The sequence below is a fragment of the Typopeltis vanoorti genome, chromosome 3 (genome assembly GCF_054136105.1).
Source record: "Typopeltis vanoorti isolate ZY-2024b chromosome 3, IOZ_Tvanoo_1.0, whole genome shotgun sequence".
Lineage (NCBI taxonomy): Eukaryota > Metazoa > Arthropoda > Arachnida > Uropygi > Thelyphonidae > Typopeltis > Typopeltis vanoorti.
The window spans coordinates 160,918,437-160,937,511 of record NC_143551.1 but is presented as its reverse complement, the minus strand read 5'-3'; the positions used below and the strand labels follow the sequence as shown (position 1 = coordinate 160,937,511).

Genomic DNA, 19,075 nt, shown 5'->3' with positions numbered 1-19,075 from the left:
TTGGGCAGTATTTTTCTGATCTCATCCTGGCAAAAGGATATAGGGGCATTCTATGTTGGGTGTCTGGGATGGTTGGGAGACATTTACTATCATCATTTATGCATGCATTTGAAGCCAGAAGATTGTTTTTTTCTGTGGGTAATGATGCTGTAGACCATCTTGGTATGATAGGGGTGGGAATAGTGTTGGACAGAAGTTACTGCCAATTGCTTTGGCGAGAGACCAATAGGCTCGGCTGCCATTTGGACAGGCTGCTAATTTCCTGCTTTTTGCTCTTTCAAACTCTGTTTTGGAAGCATTGATTGTTTTTTGTATCTCTTATGGGCTTCGGTATAAGATTTGAAGGAGGATGTGGTTCTTGATTTCAGCCAGTTGTGGTATGGCTGGTGTTTCATTTCTACAGCCTTAGCACATCTTTTGGAGAACCAGGGTTTCATTAGGGAATGGCAGTTCAGAGTGCTATGTGGAATGTATGTATTCATGCTGGTGAGGATTACTTTGGTAATAAGCTCGGTGCATGTGTTTGGGTTGGAAAGCCAGAAGCAATAGTCTAACCATGGGAATGCGGCATAGAAGTTGCAGAGAATATCCCACTTGTATGGGATAGTCTTGTATGGGGTAGGAGAAGATGAGCTACTCTTGTATGGGGTAGGAGAAGATGAGCACTAGGTTTTGGTCAGAATTTCCCAGGGGACTCACTGCTTGCACTGTGTATTTGGAGGGGTCATTGGTGAGGAAGAGATCTAGGGTGTTTGGGGAGTGGTTTGGATTATCTGGTATTCTGGTTGGCATCTGGAAAAGTTGTGTAAGGTCGTTAGTGATGGCAAATGTTTTAGCATCTCTGCCTGCAAGATCTATATAACTGGAGTAGGAAAGCCAGCTAGTGTTGTGAACGTTAAAATTCCTAGGAGGATGATTTCGCTGTTAGGAACGTGGGATTGAAGAAAGTCGATTTTAGGGAAATTAAAGAGCTCAGGTTGGTTGGTTGTGTTGGGGAAGATATAAAATGAGCAAACAAAAACCTTTTAGAATTTTTCTTTCTTCATTAATATAGTAAGAGAAACAAATCTTGTGAACTATACCTAGGTAATTATATGTTCTAATTTTCATTGTAAATATACTTGTAAATAATATTTCAGTCAAATAAATTTATATTTGTAAACTGAAATGAACAATTAAGGTATCGGTGATGTGTTCTCCATGTTTAAGAATATTTATTCTGCTTAGAATTTCTAACTGAGATTCCATTAGTTAATTATTTTAGAAAATGTCTAACTACAACTTATTGACAAGAAAAACGTGAAAAAAAAGGAGTAAAACTGAGATTCCAGTAGTTAATTATTTTAGAAATGTGAACATTAAAAAGGAAAAAAAAGTGTACTCTGTGTTGTACTGTGCTGTGTGACTTCTGCACTGGATGTTATACATACCCACAACAAAAATGCATTTCCACTACAACTCTATGATGTCACTTTGGACAGTAACCTATAAGGAACAATAATGGAGTCCATTTTCAGTTTTATTTATTGCAATTAGTTCTTTCACCCTGCAAATCGTCTTGTGTGTTGTGCTGTGAATATATGGTTATAATTCAAATATTTTGGAAATCTATTTGTATTCAGATGTTCATGTTAGTTCCAAGATGAGCCATTCTGGAGAGAAAGTAAGTTAATGTTTCCTTTATGTAGCTTAAACATAGCAATGGCCATTTGACAATATTAACATCAGTTGAGATTTTTTTATCATATACACCAAAAACCAACAATATTTGTTGTTACTTTATATGATATTTGTAATTTCAAATGATCGGCACTCGTATGATTTTGGTAAGCGCACTTCTAATTCTAATACTGAATAGTTTTTCACAAGATTAATCACAGTATATAATACATTAGAGACTTTCAGCATGGGGGGCTACATTAACGAATTTTCATGTCTGAGTTACTAATATATGGTTATAAGATGGCTTTGGTAACAAAAAAGTGTGTGCACTTGAAGACGGTGAGGGCAAACCAATGATAGCCTGTAAATAATTGTTAAGCATATGTCTAAATGCTGATGCCATATCTTGACTCTAAATTAAAAATTCCAATAGCCAAAAACTTTGTAATAAAGATAACATTTAATTAGAAAAAAAGTAATGAACTTTAAGATCTTAAAATTTTAGACAAATCAAAATATTCGGATGAGTTATGTATATGGGGAAAAAGTGTGTGCATGTGTGTGTGTGCTTGAGGATAGTGCAGGGACACCATTGATAGCCAGGAATTAATATTTAGAAAATGTCTAAATGCTGAAGCCATCTCTTGACTCTAAACATGACGTCAATGACAGATGAGGGCCCCCAGCGAAATTCCAAGGATTCCATACCTATCTTATCTCTAACCATCACCCACAATTCCATACGTGAACAAAAACACACTATGTGATGTCACTGACACATATGTTCCCCAGAAAAATTCCAATCATTCCAAACTCATGATGTCATGAATCCTTATCTCTAACCATCACTCACAATTCCATATGCGAACAAAAACACACGACGTGACATCAGACACATGTCAGACGATTCCTTATCTTATCTTTATTTTGATATGGTTCAGAGCGGCCAGTATACTACTTGCAGCCTTTTGGCTGGAGAGTGGATACGCTAACCACTCAGCCAACCAAGCAGGCATTCGAGACTAAAAATTTTCAGACATAAGCTTTATAGTTACTTTTGGTTTCTACCTAATCTATGAGGAGAATAAGTAAATTCGCAAGCTCGCAAAACTAGATGATAGTGCTCTGATGCCTACTGCATTATAAATAAAAGTTTTTTATTTATTGTTTTTCTTTTTCAGAAGAATAACAAACATGCAACTTCTAGCCCTAATGTGGCTTCTATTTGTTTACGAAGATGACGTTTCAGCTCAAAGAACAGACATTTGAGGACGTTTCAGAGTATAAGGAAGTACAGATGCAAAACTGCTCGACTTAGTGTATAATCAACATGGAATGCTTTACTCATTTAAGACTACACTTTCGTTTCAACAATCTGTATTCTGTCTGCAAAGACGTTAAGACTTTATTTTTCAGCCAATCGTGGAAATTTGGGGTAGCACTTTGTATATACATAACAAAATTATTACGTTGCGATGGAAAAATTGACTAAATAAAAGATTACTTAATAAAATTAAACTACGCCAGGCTTACCCTTAAGACTGTTAGGAACCCTACGACTACAACAACTAGGATATCTGTACTTCCACAGCTGGACTGAAAAAAATAATAACAATTTTACATTAAAATACTTTCATATGTTTGTTGCTATCATGATGAAAAAAAAAGCACACTATTAAAATAATCATTTAGTAGTTTAGAATAATAGTAAAGTTTATTGTTTATCAATTTCTGAAAGAGGATGAACATTTTGAAATATAATCCCATCGCTTAATGATTTACAAACATTGAGTTGCTGCACGAAATTTTGGTCAGCTCACTTCTTAATTTAAACAGTGAAGTTGTAAATATTTTTGATATGGGAAAATGAAGATTAGCGCATTGCAGAGATGTCACTTCTTCGATCTAAAGATTTCACCATATTAATTCAATATTAATTAATTCACCATATAAATTCAAATTTATATGGTGAATTTTAAAAACCCTTCTAGTATTAAATTCAATGCCTATATAAGGCATTGAATTTAATACTAGAAGGGAATTATTGACTTTTTTCGAAATATATCAAATGTGTGGAAATTGCATGAAAAGCGATGTAGTAGAGTAAAAGGAGTCACAAGCCGAGTTACTAGAGATGCTAAAATATAGCAATGCAGTTGATTGAGAATCGCCAAATGTTGTAGGATATTGAGAAAAATTGTACTTCTTACAGTCCTGACTGTATTCATTTCTAATCTCTTAACTCACCTTTAATCGGAAAATACATATAATAGCTGATAATAGTGAAATTTGGTTTAAATGTGGGATTTTGTTTAGCGCCGCGTGTGACCACTTTCATGATAAGGATCTCCAGCAAAGAGGCTGCGGGTTCCAATCACGCGTAGGCATGGATTTTTCTGATTGTCCATTCTCCCACTATGGACTGGGTCACCATGGGAGTAGTAGACCCAAAACCTCTCGCAATGGGAGAGGCTTTCACCCTGCAGTGGATAGAAATATAGGCTGTACATTTATTTAATAGTGAAATATTATCGGCTGTGGGATTGAGGTTGTAAACTGTAATTTGAATATGAAGCTTCCGTATGTAATATGGTATGCGTGTTTCCATACTGCTTTATTTTATTCATAAGTTATTTTGCTTTAAATGTGCGATTTTGTTTAGCGTCACGTGTGACCACTTTCAAGTTAAGGATTTTTAACAAGATGTTTCAATTTTTGCAGAAAGATCAACAAATACGTGACTGGTAGGGTATCACTTCAATATTAGCAGACAGATTTCGACTTTGCTTTGCGTTACTGGTTCGATAATTGTCTCTGGGAAGTTAAATGCCTCCAAAATCCTTTAAATCCTTATGGAGATTTAAGAGAGAAAATAAATATGATCCAAAAGGATTGTCCTTTGAAATTTAACTGATTTAAAAATCCTCATTGTAGTTTGAACTTACGTAAACATAATCAATAAAAAATGACTGCGAATTGTTTTTTCCTCATGTGTTTTGTAAACTATTTGCACAGATCAACTTTGTGCAACTAAATTTGTGTCTGGCTTCCACTGTTGAATATCTGCAATGATGGTGTAGCGAAACTTCAATAACTATTAAGTTCGAGCTAATTGATTGTTTAATAGTAGGCTGACCATATGTACCGTTTTGAACGGGACAGTACCGTTTTTTTCATATTTCTCGGCCGTCCCGTCGTTTTAATAAAATGTCAATTTTGTCCCGTTTTTAATAAAATCGATAAATATATTTTAATATTGGTCAATCATAAATTATTATTCATAACCTATAATCATATATAAATATCATGGATGCGAGTAATTTGTATAACCATGGAGTCACATTGTTCGATACTAAATATCGATATCTGCAGTTACTTAATTATAAAGAGCTAATAAGCTTCATTTAGGCGATATAAACAATATTTTAAATTAAGGGGATATAAAATCCACATTGTTTCAAAATCGAATAAGAAACTCAAAGATTGGAATCAGAGAGTTTCATGCCGAATATAGTAAACTACTATAAAGTATCGGTGAACACTAGCGTTAGCTAATGCAAGGGACCCTAGTACATAGTACAATACCGGACGACTCGTTGCAAAGGTGGGGAAAGTTCAGATCGACATTCTTAGGTATATTCCATAATGTAAAAACACATTTCCTAGGAAATGTATGCTAGTAGTAGGGGTGATGGTTTGAACAAAATGCTTCCGGTGGGCATGGCTTTCCCCTGAGGGTATATGTGTCAATGGCTTCAGCTTGGAGGTTCTGACCAAATGCATCCGGTGGGCGTGGCTTCCTGACGTCATTGTGAGTGACGTCATGAGTTTGGAATGTTAGGAATTTCCGTGTGGGCAAGTGTGTGAATGGTTTCAGTTCTTGTGTTTTGGTTTGTTTGTAAATAAATGTCGTCATTTGTAAATAAGTGACGTTGTTGTTTTGAATGGAAAAGGGAGATATATTAGAGATAAGGATTCGTGTTGTGATTGGTGGGACAGTTTAAACCAAATGCTTCCGGTGTGCGTGGCTTCATGGGTGTGGAATGTTTGGTTGTTGTCAGATGAATATCAGTGACGTCATTTGTTATTTGTAAATAAATGTCGTCATTTGTAAGTAAGTGACGTTGTTGTTTTGAATGGAAAGGATGATATTAGTGGATAAGAAATCGTGTCGTGGTTGGTGGGACACTTTAAACCAGATCAAGATCAAGATAAGATAAGGAAATGTGATGTGAATATTTGTTGTTAGTTGTAAATAAGTGACGTTATTGTTTTGAATGGGAAGGATGATTTTAGTGGTTAAGTAATCGTCTCGTGATTGGTGGGACACTTCTGACAAGATCAAGATCAAGATAACATTAGGATTCGTGACGTAAATGTTTGTTGTTATTGAGTTTGGAATGATAATTTAATTTAACTATATTGTATGTCACACAAACATACAGTTTTTTTTTCTTCTCTAGATGGTTGTACTAATTTTCCAATACATTTTGGGTATTTCTTTCCTGTTAAAGTGTGGGAATTCTTAGAGAAAGTCATGATGGCTCTCGTGTTTCAATCTTTTCTGAATAATTAATTATATACTTAAAGTACCTGTCCTTAAACACACACACACACACATACACATTAGACATAAAAAATCGCTAATGTGTCCATGTTGATACTCTAATATATAACCTATGATTATTCTTATGGAAAAAAAAACTATTCAGTATTAGAATTACGCTTACCAAACAACATGCGATCAGTTATGTTTAAGTTAAAAAAGTACTTACAGCTTTCCAGATGACTCTTCGAAATTCGATTATTCCAAAATAGTTCAATTTTATATCCACAACACAACACAAACACAAAAACCAGAAAGAATGAAATTTCTGTAAATACTGTAACCTGAACTAGTTACTTCGTCCTTTAGATTATGGAGCGTAGATGGTGAGGTTTCATCATTGAAATATCCCCCAGCGAGCGCTTTTCTTCAAAGGGGATGACATGAGTCACATACGTAAATTGGGGTATTGTTCAAAAGGAAGCATTTCCTCAAGTTTGGATATTTCTCAAATACTTACATATGACTAAAGGATTAGTATCCACATGTTTGAATGAAAATTATTCATTCCTCGTTACCGTCGGCATTCATTGGTGTAGTAAATTAATGCTTACATTTAATGTTAATTTAGATTGCTGTTAGAGTATGGAATTCAGACAAGTGAAATTATTATTATTTTTTCAAATTGGTTGGTTATTTTCTGTATTTTACTTTTAAAAGTCATATTCTAACAGAATAACTGAGTAGAATTAATAAATATATAAAGTATATGTGAATTATTTTCCAACACTGAATATTTCTCATTAAGTCTTTTACAGTAGGTTTTCTGAATATTCCAATTGTTGATTAACATGTATTCACAGAACACAAACACAAATCTGAAAAGAACATTTCACTTTTTCATTATAGCTTACTGTGGCTAACATATATTCACACCACAAAACACACAAAACATAGGAGTTGATAGATATTTCTGTAAATAACCAGAAAATCTAGTGGACTACTTAATTTACTTTAGTATCCGTTTGGTTCTCTGTATTAATCTTTCCCACGGGTGTCCATCCTCGGTAGGAAGCTCTATGCGCTGTTTTGTTTAGGGTAAGTGTTATTTCCGGTTTCGAATTCTGATTGCTGTTAGAGTATGGAATTCAGACAAGTGAAATTATTATTTTTTTCAAATTGATTGGTTATTTTCTGTATTTTACTTTTAAAAGTCATATTCTAACAGAATAACTGAGTAGAATTAATAAATATATAAAGTATATGTGAATTTATTTTCCAACACTGAATATTTCTCATTAAGTTTTTTCTTAAAGTTCCCCAAGCTTAGTGGGAAAGTCTATGCACCGTTTTGTTTAGGGTAAGTGTTATTTCCGCTTTCGAATTCCGATTGCTGTTAGAGTATGGAATTCAGACAAGTGAAATTTTTATTTATTTATTTTATTTTCAAATTGATTGGTTATTTTCTGTATTTTACTTTTACAGGTCATATTCTAACAGAATAACTGAGCAGAATTAATAAATATATAAAGTATATGAGAATTTATTTTCCAACACTGTATATTTCTCATTAAGCCTTATCCGGTTGCCTTTTGTTGTACGTAGGTGAGAAATCATGTGTTTTGTTTCGAACTTTTGGTTTCCGCTGGGAAATTACCAATATAACTATTAATTTTACCTTCGATTCCTTGTGCTCTTAACCTATTTCTGTAAGTAGAATTTATTTATGAATTATTTTCCCACACTGTTAGTTTTCATTCATTAACCTTGTTTGTAGATAACGAACAAATAAGACTTTTAATTCAATGAATCAAAAAAAAAATTCTCTGGTTACTTTGTGGCATGAAATTTCACAATGAAAAAAAAAAAATGTTATCTTCCTTCTTAAATTTGTATAACACATCTACGACACCCAATTTGTTCATTTAATTTACACATTTTATTGAACAAAATATTATTTAAAAATTGTATTTACTGAATCTAACAATACAGAAAATAAATAAATTGAAAAATACATCAAAGGTTCTTCCATGGTTGTGGAATTGCCATCGTATGGTTTTGACAATGTGATTCTCATCTGAAAGTTAATTTTCATTTGGTGTTTGTTTGTTGGGAATTTATTACTGTAGTAGTAAAATTAAGGGTTGCATATTTATATTTTAGAATCCAATACGTATACTTCAGGGAATTATTAAAAGCACAGAATCTTTCGTTATGTTTCCAAAAGCATTTAAAAGTACACATTATGTTTTCACGTTTTGGGCATCCAATTTCATTTAAATCAAGAACAGGCCTCCCTATTAACTTCGTTAATGTTTTTGATTTTTCTCTTCCTTTGGCAAGTAATATATGATATTTGCATGTTGATTCTATCATCCAATCTCTTAGTTTGTCCAAAGCTAGTGAACCAATTCCCACTTCAGCTGATGGTTATATTTTATTAACCAAGAATTCTGTTTTTTAACTCTTTCATGTAATTCTTTCCAACTGCAAGGTGATTTTGTCACTACATATCTTACACTAAATCCATCAGAAATACAAATTTCTTTAGGAAATAAATTTGAACTCTTATTCAACAAAAATTGTACATCAATTATCCCAATGATAACTAAAAATTCGTATTTTTCACCTACTGTTGATTTTTCATAATCGTTTTCCTTCATTCTTCTTCTTCGATTACTTCATATGGCACCACAAATAAATAGTTATTTATTATTATTTCACTGATTATTAGCTCTGATCGTTTACTTTATGGTAACTTTCGTTTACAAAATTCTAAACAATTAGAACTTTTCACAAAGAAACTTTCAATGAATTTGTGGCTCACCCATTATTTTTGCATTACCAAACACAAATCACAAAACAGCAGCTGCAGTGGATGAACGATTACCTTAAGTCCAAACTCACTCGACTCTCTGGTATTTTCTTATAGTACTGTTTACACTTACCATCCCCTACCCTGATTTTTCCTTAAAAAATGAACCTTTGCGCAGATGACTCAACGACATGTTTTCACATGCTGTTGGATATACTGTTGGTGTGTTTTTATCTTACTTTGTGTAGGGAAAGGTAAAATTTGTATGTGTTATCTGTAGAGTACAAACATTTTCTCTATGCCAAACTTTAAAGAAGTGTTAAAGTCACGTTTTGTTGGTTTAATTAGATGCTTCTTTCTTTCTCTCTCTGTAAAATAACCAAATTCTAACAGTTCGGATTTTCGATTATGATTATGTGAACGATTTGTTTTCAGATAACTCAAATAATGTCAATAGATAGCATTAGACAATTTCTAAAATAATCAATACATGGATTTTTTCGTTTTCAACACTTTTTTTCTTTTTTTCCTGTCCTGGCATTAATTTCACAGTTGTGATTTTTTTTAAATAATTAAACAGAATTGCATTAAGATATAAAGTTGTGGATTTAAATATCAAGATCTAATCAGAATAACTGAGTAAAAATTCACTGTGGAAAAACACAACAACAAAAACACACATCTTTGTTCATTTAAGTTTACAAATGCACATTTTATTTTGCTGAAATAGTATTTACAAGTATATTCACTGAGAAAAATTCGAAACATGTAATTACCTAAAAATATTTCACAATATTTAGTTTAGACTCTTAACATTTTCCAAAAAGTTCAATTAATAAAATTTTTGTTACTCACTGTTTCTTGGTTACATTACATCAAAATAGCTCATCCGTTACATTACATCAAAAAAAAATAAAAAAACGCGTTTTTTTATTTTTTTTCCAAAAAAGTTTTCATAAAAAACGCATTTTTTCCTAAAAAGTTATCATAAAAAACCAGTTTTTTAAATTTTTTTTTTCCCAAAAAAGTTATCAGTATCAATTGGAGGTGACATCACTAAAAGATATCCGCAAACGATGAGCTCACTCATCTCCACTAGGCTGAGCAGACATCTTCTGGAGGAGAGGGGATGGTGAGAGACTAGGGTGATGGGGTTAGGTTGGGGGAGCATTGCAGGGAAGACATCTGTCACCCTCTGTGATATCACAGTATGAGAGACATATGTTCCCCAGAAATATCCAAACACATAACGACATTGTTGTCATGTTTTGTTTGGCTATGGAATTGTGGGTGATGTTTTTGAGATAAGATATCTTGGAATTTTCCCAGGGTGACACACATCCGTCATTGTCGTCATGGTTTATCCAACACCATGTAGAAACATGTCCCTGAATCATCTGCACAAAAGTTTCATTTTGGAAGGAACGGTCAGGGTTAAGGGTCAGGTAAACAATACTATAAGGAAAAATAAATGAGTCAAGTGTCTTTGCAGTTACAACAATTCGTTCATCCTGTGAAGTTATCGTATTGTGTTGTGGTGATTGGTATCCAGGAAAGTAAAGTAAAGTAAAATAATGGGTGAGCCACAAAAGTCATTAAATTTTTCTTTATTCAGGAAAATAGCACGAGACAAAACTCTTCACCTAGCTCTAAAAGGATGGAAACCGATTATTATTTTAGAAGACACATACATTTTGATGTATTTATCCCAGACCACTTGGGAAAAATTACGCAGGAAGTGGTCTGATATCCTCGGCTACTTGCAAAGAAGAGTTGACTACGAAATGGACCTCGGTGATTGTTATATTCTGAAATGCCAAGATGGGGAACTAATACTTGATGATACAGGAGCTGATGGAAGTAAGGTTTTTTCTATTAGTTGTGAAGAAGCTGAGAGATTTTCAACAAAAATGTACAACATTGATAATCATTTACTATTTTTGGAAACTGAATTACCATCTGTCCGTTTAATGGGAAAAATTATCGCTCACCATTTAAATTCATCAATGGTAAAATTAGACTTTCAAGATTTTATCCAATTCAATAAAGATTCTTTATTTTGGGACATTTACGAACATTTTACAAAAACTGTTTGTGTATATTTGCTGACAAAAGAATACGCAGAATGTTTAGCGAGGCATGGTGTCATTTCCAGACTGACACAATATCAAACGTATAGAAGTGTGGTTACCATGGTATCTGATTTAAAAATTCTTTTGCGTGAGCAGCTATTTTGATGTAATGTAACCAAGACACAGTGAATAACAAAAATTTTATTCATTGAACTCTTTGGAAAATGTTAAGAGTCTAAACTAAATATTGTGAAATATTTTTAGGTAATTACATGTTTCAAATTTTTCTCAGTGAATATACTTGTAAATAGTATTTCAGCAAAATAAAATGTGCATTTGTAAACTTAAATGAACAAAGATGTGTGTTTTTGTTGTGTTTTTCCACAGTGAATTTTTACTCAGTTATTCTGATTAGATCTTGATATTTAAATCCACAACTTTATATCTTAATGCAATTCTGTTTAATTATTTAAAAAAAAATCACAACTGTGAAATTAATGCCAGGACAGGAAAAAAAGAAAAAAGTGTTGAAAACGAAAATCCATGTATTGATTATTTTAGAAATTGTCTAATGCTATCTATTGACATTATTTGAGTTATCTGAAAACAAATCGTTCACATAATCGAAAATCCGAACTGTTAGAATTTGGTTATTTTACAGAGAGAGAAAGAGAGAAGCATCTAATTAAACCAACAAGACGTGACTTTAACACTTCTTTAAAGTTTGGCATAGAGAAAATGTTTGTACTCTACAGATAACACATATACAAATTTTACCTTTCCCTACACAAAGTAAGATAAAAACACACCAACAGTATATCCAACAGCATGTGAAAACATGTCGTTGAGTCATCTGCGCAAAGGTTCATTTTTTAAGGAACAATCAGGGTAGGGGATGGTAAGTGTAAACAGTACTATAAGAAAATACCAGAGAGTCGAGTGAGTTTGGACTTAAGGTAATCGTTCATCCACTGCAGCTGCTGTTTTGTGATTTGTGTTTGGTAATGCAAAAATAATGGGTGAGCCACAAATTCATTGAAAGTTTCTTTGTGAAAAGTTCTAATTGTTTAGAATTTTGTAAACGAAAGTTACCATAAAGTATATGATCAGAGCTAATAATCAGTGAAATAATAATAAATAACTATTTATTTGTGGTGCCATATGAAGTAATCGAAGAAGAAGAATGAAGGAAAACGATTATGAAAAATCAACAGTGGGTGAAAAATACGAATTTTCAGTTATCATTGGGATAATTGATGTACAATTTTTGTTGAATAAGAGTTCAAATTTATTTCCTAAAGAAATTTGTATTTCTGATGGATTTAGTGTAAGATATGTAGTGACAAAATCACCTTGTAGTTGGAAAGAATTACCTGAAAGAGTTAAAAAACAGAATTCTTGGTTAATAAAATATAACCATCAGCTAAAGTGGGAAATTGGTTCACTAGCTTTGGACAAACTAAGAGATTGGATGATAGAATCAACATGCAAATATCATATATTACTTGCCAAAGGAAGAGAAAAATCAAAAAATTAACGAAGTTAATAGGGAGGCCTGTTCTTGATTTAAATGAAATTGGATGCCCAAAACGTGAAAACATAATGTGTACTTTTAAATGCTTTTGGAAACATAACGAAAGATTCTGTGCTTTTAATAATTCCCTGAAGTATACGTATTGGATCCTAAAATATAAATATGCAACCCTTAATTTTACTACTACAGTAATAAATTCCCAACAAACAAACACCAAATGAAAATTAACTTTCAGATGAGAATCACATTGTCAAAACCATACGATGGCAATTCCACAACCATGGAAGAACCTTTGATGTATTTTTCAATTTATTTATTTTCTGTATTGTTAGATTCAGTAAATACAATTTGTAAATAATATTTTGTTCAATAAAATGTGTAAATTAAATGAACAAATTGGGTGTCGTAGATGTGTTATACAAATTTAAGAAGGAAGATAACATTTTTTTTTTTTTCATTGTGAAATTTCATGCCACAAAGTAACCAGAGAATTTTTTTTTTTGATTCATTGAATTAAAAGTCTTATTTGTTCGTTATCTACAAACAAGGTTAATGAATGAAAACTAACAGTGTGGGAAAATAATTCATAAATAAATTCTACTTACAGAAATAGGTTAAGAGCACAAGGAATCGAAGGTAAAATTAATAGTTATATTGGTAATTTCCCAGCGGAAACCAAAAGTTCGAAACAAAACACATGATTTCTCACCTACATACAACAAAAGGCGACCGGATAAGGCTTAATGAGAAATATACAGTGTTGGAAAATAAATTCTCATATACTTTATATATTTATTAATTCTGCTCAGTTATTCTTTTAGAATATGACCTGTAAAAGTAAAATACAGAAAATAACCAATCAATTTGAAAATAAAATAAATAAATAAAAATTTCACTTGTCTGAATTCCATACTCTAACAGCAATCGGAATTCGAAAGCAGAAATAACACTTACCCTAAACAAAACGGTGCATAGACTTTCCCACTAAGCTTGGGGAACTTTAAGAAAAAACTTAATGAGAAATATTCAGTGTTGGAAAATAAATTCACATATACTTTATATATTTATTAATTCTACTCAGTTATTCTGTTAGAATATGACTTTTAAAAGTAAAATACAGAAAATAACCAATCAATTTGAAAAAAATAATAATAATTTCACTTGTCTGAATTCCATACTCTAACAGCAATCGGAATTCGAAACCGGAAATAACACTTACCCTAAACAAAACAGCGCATAGAGCTTCCTACCGAGGATGGACACCCGTGGGAAAGATTAATACAGAGAACCAAACGGATACTAAAGTAAATTAAGTAGTCCACTAGCTCTTCTGGTTATTTACAGAAATATCTATCAACTCCTATGTTTTGTGTGTTTTGTGGTGTGAATATATGTTAGCCACAGTAAGCTATAATGAAAAAGTGAAATGTTCTTTTCAGATTTGTGTTTGTGTTCTGTGAATACATGTTAATCAACAATTGGAATATTCAGGAAACCTACTGTAAAAGACTTAGTGAGAAATATTCAGTGTTGGAAAATAATTCACATATACTTTATATATTTATTAATTCTACTCAGTTATTCTGTTAGAACATGACTTTTAAAAGTAAAATACAGAAAATAACCAATCAATTTGAAAAAAAAATAATAATAATTTCACTTGTCTGAATTCCATACTCTAACAGCAATCTAAATTAACATTAAATGTAAGCATTAATTTACTACACCAATGAATGCCGACGGTAACGAAGAATGAATAATTTTCATTCAAACATGTGGATACTAATCCCTTAGTCATATGTAAGTATTTGAGAAATATCCAAACTTGAGGAAATGCTTCCTTTTGAACAATACCCCAATTTACGTATGTGACTCATGTCATCCCCTTTGAAGAAAAGCGCTCGCTGGGGGATATTGCAATGACGAAACCTCACCATCTACGCTCCATAATCTAAAGGACGAAGTAACTAGTTCAGGTTACAGTATTTACAGAAATTTCATTCTTTGTGGTTTTTGTGTTTGTGTTGTGTTGTGGATATAAAATTGAACTATTTTGGAATAATCGAATTTCGAAGAGTCATCTGGAAAGCTGTAAGTACTTTTTTAACTTAAACATAACTGATCGCATGTTGTTTGGTAAGCGTAATTCTAATACTGAATAGTTTTTTTTTTCCATAAGAATAATCATAGGTTATATATTAGAGTATCAACATGGACACATTAGCGATTTTTTATGTCTAATGTGTATGTGTGTGTGTGTGTGTGTGTGTGTGTGTGTGTGTTTAAGGACAGGTACTTTAAGTATATAATTAATTATTCAGAAAAGATCGAAACATGAGAGCCATCATGACTTTCTCTAAGAATTCCCACACTTTAACAGGAAAGAAATACCCAAAATGTATTGGAAAATTAGTACAACCATCTAGAGAAGAAAAAAAAACTGTATGTTTGTGTGACATAGAATATAGTTAAATTAAATTATCATTCCAAACTCAATAACAACAAACATTCACGTTACGAATCTTAATGTTATCTTGATCTTGATCTTGTCAGAAGTGTCCCACCAATCACGAGACGATTAATTACTTAACCACTAAAATCATCCTTCCCATTCAAAACAATAACGTCACTTATTTACAACTAACAACAAATATTCACATCACATTTCCTTATCTTATCTTGATCTTGATCTGGTTTAAAGTGTCCCACCAATCACGACACGATTTCTTATCCACTAATATCATCCTTTCCATTCAAAACAACAACGTCACTTATTTACAAATGACATTTATTTACAAATAACAAATGACGTCACTGATGTTCATCTGACAACAACCAAACATTCCACACCCATGAAGCCACGCACACCGTAAGCATTTGGTTTAAACTGTCCCACCAATCACAACACGAATCCTTATCTCTAATATATCTCCCTTTTCCATTCAAAACAACAACGTCACTTATTTACAAATGACGACATTTATTTACAAACAAACCAAAACACAAGAACTGAAACCATTCACACACTTGCCCACACGGAAATTCCTAACATTCCAAACTCATGACGTCACTCACAATGACGTCAGGAAGCCACGCCCACCGGATGCATTTGGTCAGAACCTCCAAGCTGAAGCCATTGACACATATACCCTCAGGGAGAAGCCATGCCCACCGGAAGCATTTTGTTCAAACCGTCACCCCTACTACTTATGCTGTTATTACATTGTGGAGGGAGGTCACTACCCAGACCGGTTTCAGCTTTATGAATAAGTAAAGCCGTCTCTAAAAATTCGGACGATCCCGAGGACACTCAATCGTGGGCGAAAGACCGTCCCTCTCAGCGTTGGCTCCACTCAGTGATGGCCTTCCACCCACACGCCACCACCGAGCAGATCCGCTCAAATTCCGAAGAAAAGCATTCACCGACAAAACCCCTCAGCGGGCCGTGCCGGAGAACACTTTTCCCGGAGACTCAAATTGCTCCCTTAAGGCAAAAACCTTAAGAGAGCGAACTCATAATAGCCCCCACCGGTTTCAGCCTTTTTTGAGGCTTCATCAGTGAGTAGCTAGACCATAATACTAAAGTGTATAGCGAAAAGAACTTATATACTCTGCTATACGAGTTTCCAAAGAGGTGCAACCATTAAGTTACTTAATTATAAAGAGCTAATAAGCTTCATTTCGGCGATATAAACAATATTTTAAATTAAGGGGATATAAAATCCACATTGTTTCAAAACCGAATAAGAAACTCAAAGATTGGAATCAGAGAGTTTCATGCTGAATATAGGAAACTATAAAGTATCGGCGAACACTAGCGTTAGCTAATGCAAGTGACCCTAGTACGTAGTACAATCCAATCTTTGAGTTTCTTATTCGGTTTTGAAACAATGTGGATTTTATATCCCCTTAATTAAGATATCTGCAGTGATTTATTCAGAGAAAATGAAAATTGCATCTTGGTAGAACACTTGCGCTTCTAAGACGTGGCGTCTGTTCTGCTGTAGCATTAGTTTTTTTGTTTTGCCTGTATGCTAATCGGTGGCTTTGTTATTCATTACCGGTGGTTTAAATTTTCTATTTTTTTAAAAAGTTTTAAATCATAGTTTTTAAAGCTTTAAGTCTATCCTTGCAATGTCAAAGAAGCGAAACTGCAGTTTTAATGACGTTCTCCAGAAAAAAATTCAAATTTATTTTAACTGGACAAGCTGTGTGCAAGTGATGGAACAAAAGTACAGATTTTTTCTGAAATGAGCGAAAAACGCCTAGATTTTCAAGACGTTTGTAATATTGTAGAGTTTATGCTTTATCTTCCAGGAAATACAGCACATGTTGAGAGAATATTTTCTGTTATGAATAGTATGTGGTCAAAGGAGAAATCTAGATTAAGTGTTGAGACAATGAGGGCTATTTTAGTTGTAAGACAAAATTGTGTCATGGAGTGTGAGAAGTTTTATGATAAGATGTTGAAAGACCGAAATTTGCTGCGTAAGATCACTTCATCGGAGAAATATCATGGTACGATCGAGGTGAAATACAGTTCCCCTTTATGTCTACCAAAATCTTTGTATGGGTTCTGTCACTGAAGAATAATGGTGAGCTCAATATGTTTATGTAATAAAACTTTTTTTTTATCGTCTTACTTTTTCATGAATACAGAATATTAGATAACTCCCGCCCCACCCCAATGACCAGTTTTTGTCTCAAGGAAATATGGTCAGCCTATTTAAGAGCCAGGAAACATTTGAATGTTATCACCATTTAAAGCTTACCTTAATAGTTATCAGACGTAAACCTGCAAACGCTGCTAATTGGTCATGTTCCACATCAGCTGATGGTATCCTTAGTGTCCAAGGGTAGAATCTATCTCTCCGAACATACTGGAAAATAAATAAATCATTTAAATAAAGCTGTGATAACTTACATTGATTTAGATGCACCAATACACATAAAAAATTAAGTTTGTCATCTGGGGTAGATAACGATTTTGGGGAAATTGGAAGTTTTGTTATGTGCTCCGATCAAGTGTCACACAGCGATTTCATTGAGGACTGAGACAGGTAATGAAACTGTAAACAGATTTCACGAATCAAAACAAACTGTTGCGTCTCATACAGCAACAGTGCTTCTCTCCAAGTTGTCAATTAATAATTCATATTGTGAGTTTCCAGTCTCTTGAACATCTTACAGTCGAAAAGAATAAATAAAATAAATCTAGAAGCCATAGATTTTGTAACAGTTGAATTTCTACACCAATTTGCAGAATGTTATTATTCCTTAATTCACCTGAAGTTTGAGGAAAAAAAAAAAAAAAACTTCTGTAAAATGCTCCAAATCCTAATATCTCTAAATTCAACTATTGAATAAAAAATATCATGAATTAATGATGATGTTCCAAATATTATTTAATTCATAAAAAAACTTATTATACCACTGATATGTGGTAATTTTAATGCTGTAATAACAAATGTTATTACAACAAAATTAAACGAAAAGTACCAAAATTAAAGTATATTTTATAAACTCAGAGAACGAGAAAAAAATAACATTAATAATTTTTTCCCTCTCTCCTTATTACTATAGAATTACATTCATCATCACATGTCTGTAGAACTAATAGAATATTCAGAAATCTGTGGTACTTGTTTGTTTATTCAGATATCATACATAAAAAGTGATTTTCAAGTAGACGAGAAAAACTTTAGACCTCGAATGAAAACCATTTTAAAAATTGTACTTCATTTGGAAGGAAAGATAAAACAAGATCTTTTTTTGAATATAACAAAATGAAAACAGAAAAATTGTTTTTCATACGAATATTAATATCTTGTTCTTGGAAAGTGTTCGATTAGTGCTGAGTAGATGCCAGTACATTTCAGATAAAAGAGTAATACCATACATTTTGCCTATGTGTAGGACTGGTTAATAAAAACAATAACAATAATTAATATATATTATTTCTGTAATTCTTTAATATCTTCTTGTTACCCTTTCCACACTTTTGAAGTTTAAATGCAACGGAACAAAGATGAACTATAAATCGGGAGAGTTTATTATTATAAACTCTTATATAGAAAAATTATAAATTAGGAGAGTTTATTATTATTATTCATTTATTTAAATGATCTTTATTCTAGAATACAGCACATGATAATGAACGGAAAACGGAAAGTAGCAAAGGAATATAAAGAGAAATTATGCTGGGATGTAGTGAATAATTTTAACGTGGATATACTTTACTTTAACAAGAATTTGTATAGGAAACGAAAGAAGCTGTTCATGCATGATCAAGTGTAAAGAAATCATAGATCTGAGGAACGAAGGAGATCAGTTCGATGTAATAATTTAACTAAAATTGTTACAAAGTAGAGCATCTATTCTTTAAAAGGATTATGCTTGCGAAGAAGTATCTTGCTTAGAGAGGACAGACACACCAACGACAAATC

At 32.7% G+C, this 19,075-nt stretch overlaps 1 protein-coding gene across 1 annotated transcript in view; it reads right to left on the bottom strand.

Annotated features, from left to right (window-relative positions):
- Positions 1-19,075, bottom strand: part of LOC150108708 (uncharacterized) — an 85,139-nt gene that overhangs the window by 37,734 nt on the left and 28,330 nt on the right. Inside the window, exons 5-6 of the mRNA XM_090390512.1 lie at positions 17,402-17,509; positions 3,196-3,258 (exon numbers count right to left, since the gene is read on the bottom strand). Coding sequence (XP_090246638.1) covers positions 3,196-3,258; positions 17,402-17,509 — 171 coding nt within the window. The remainder of the gene's footprint in view (positions 1-3,195; positions 3,259-17,401; positions 17,510-19,075) is intronic.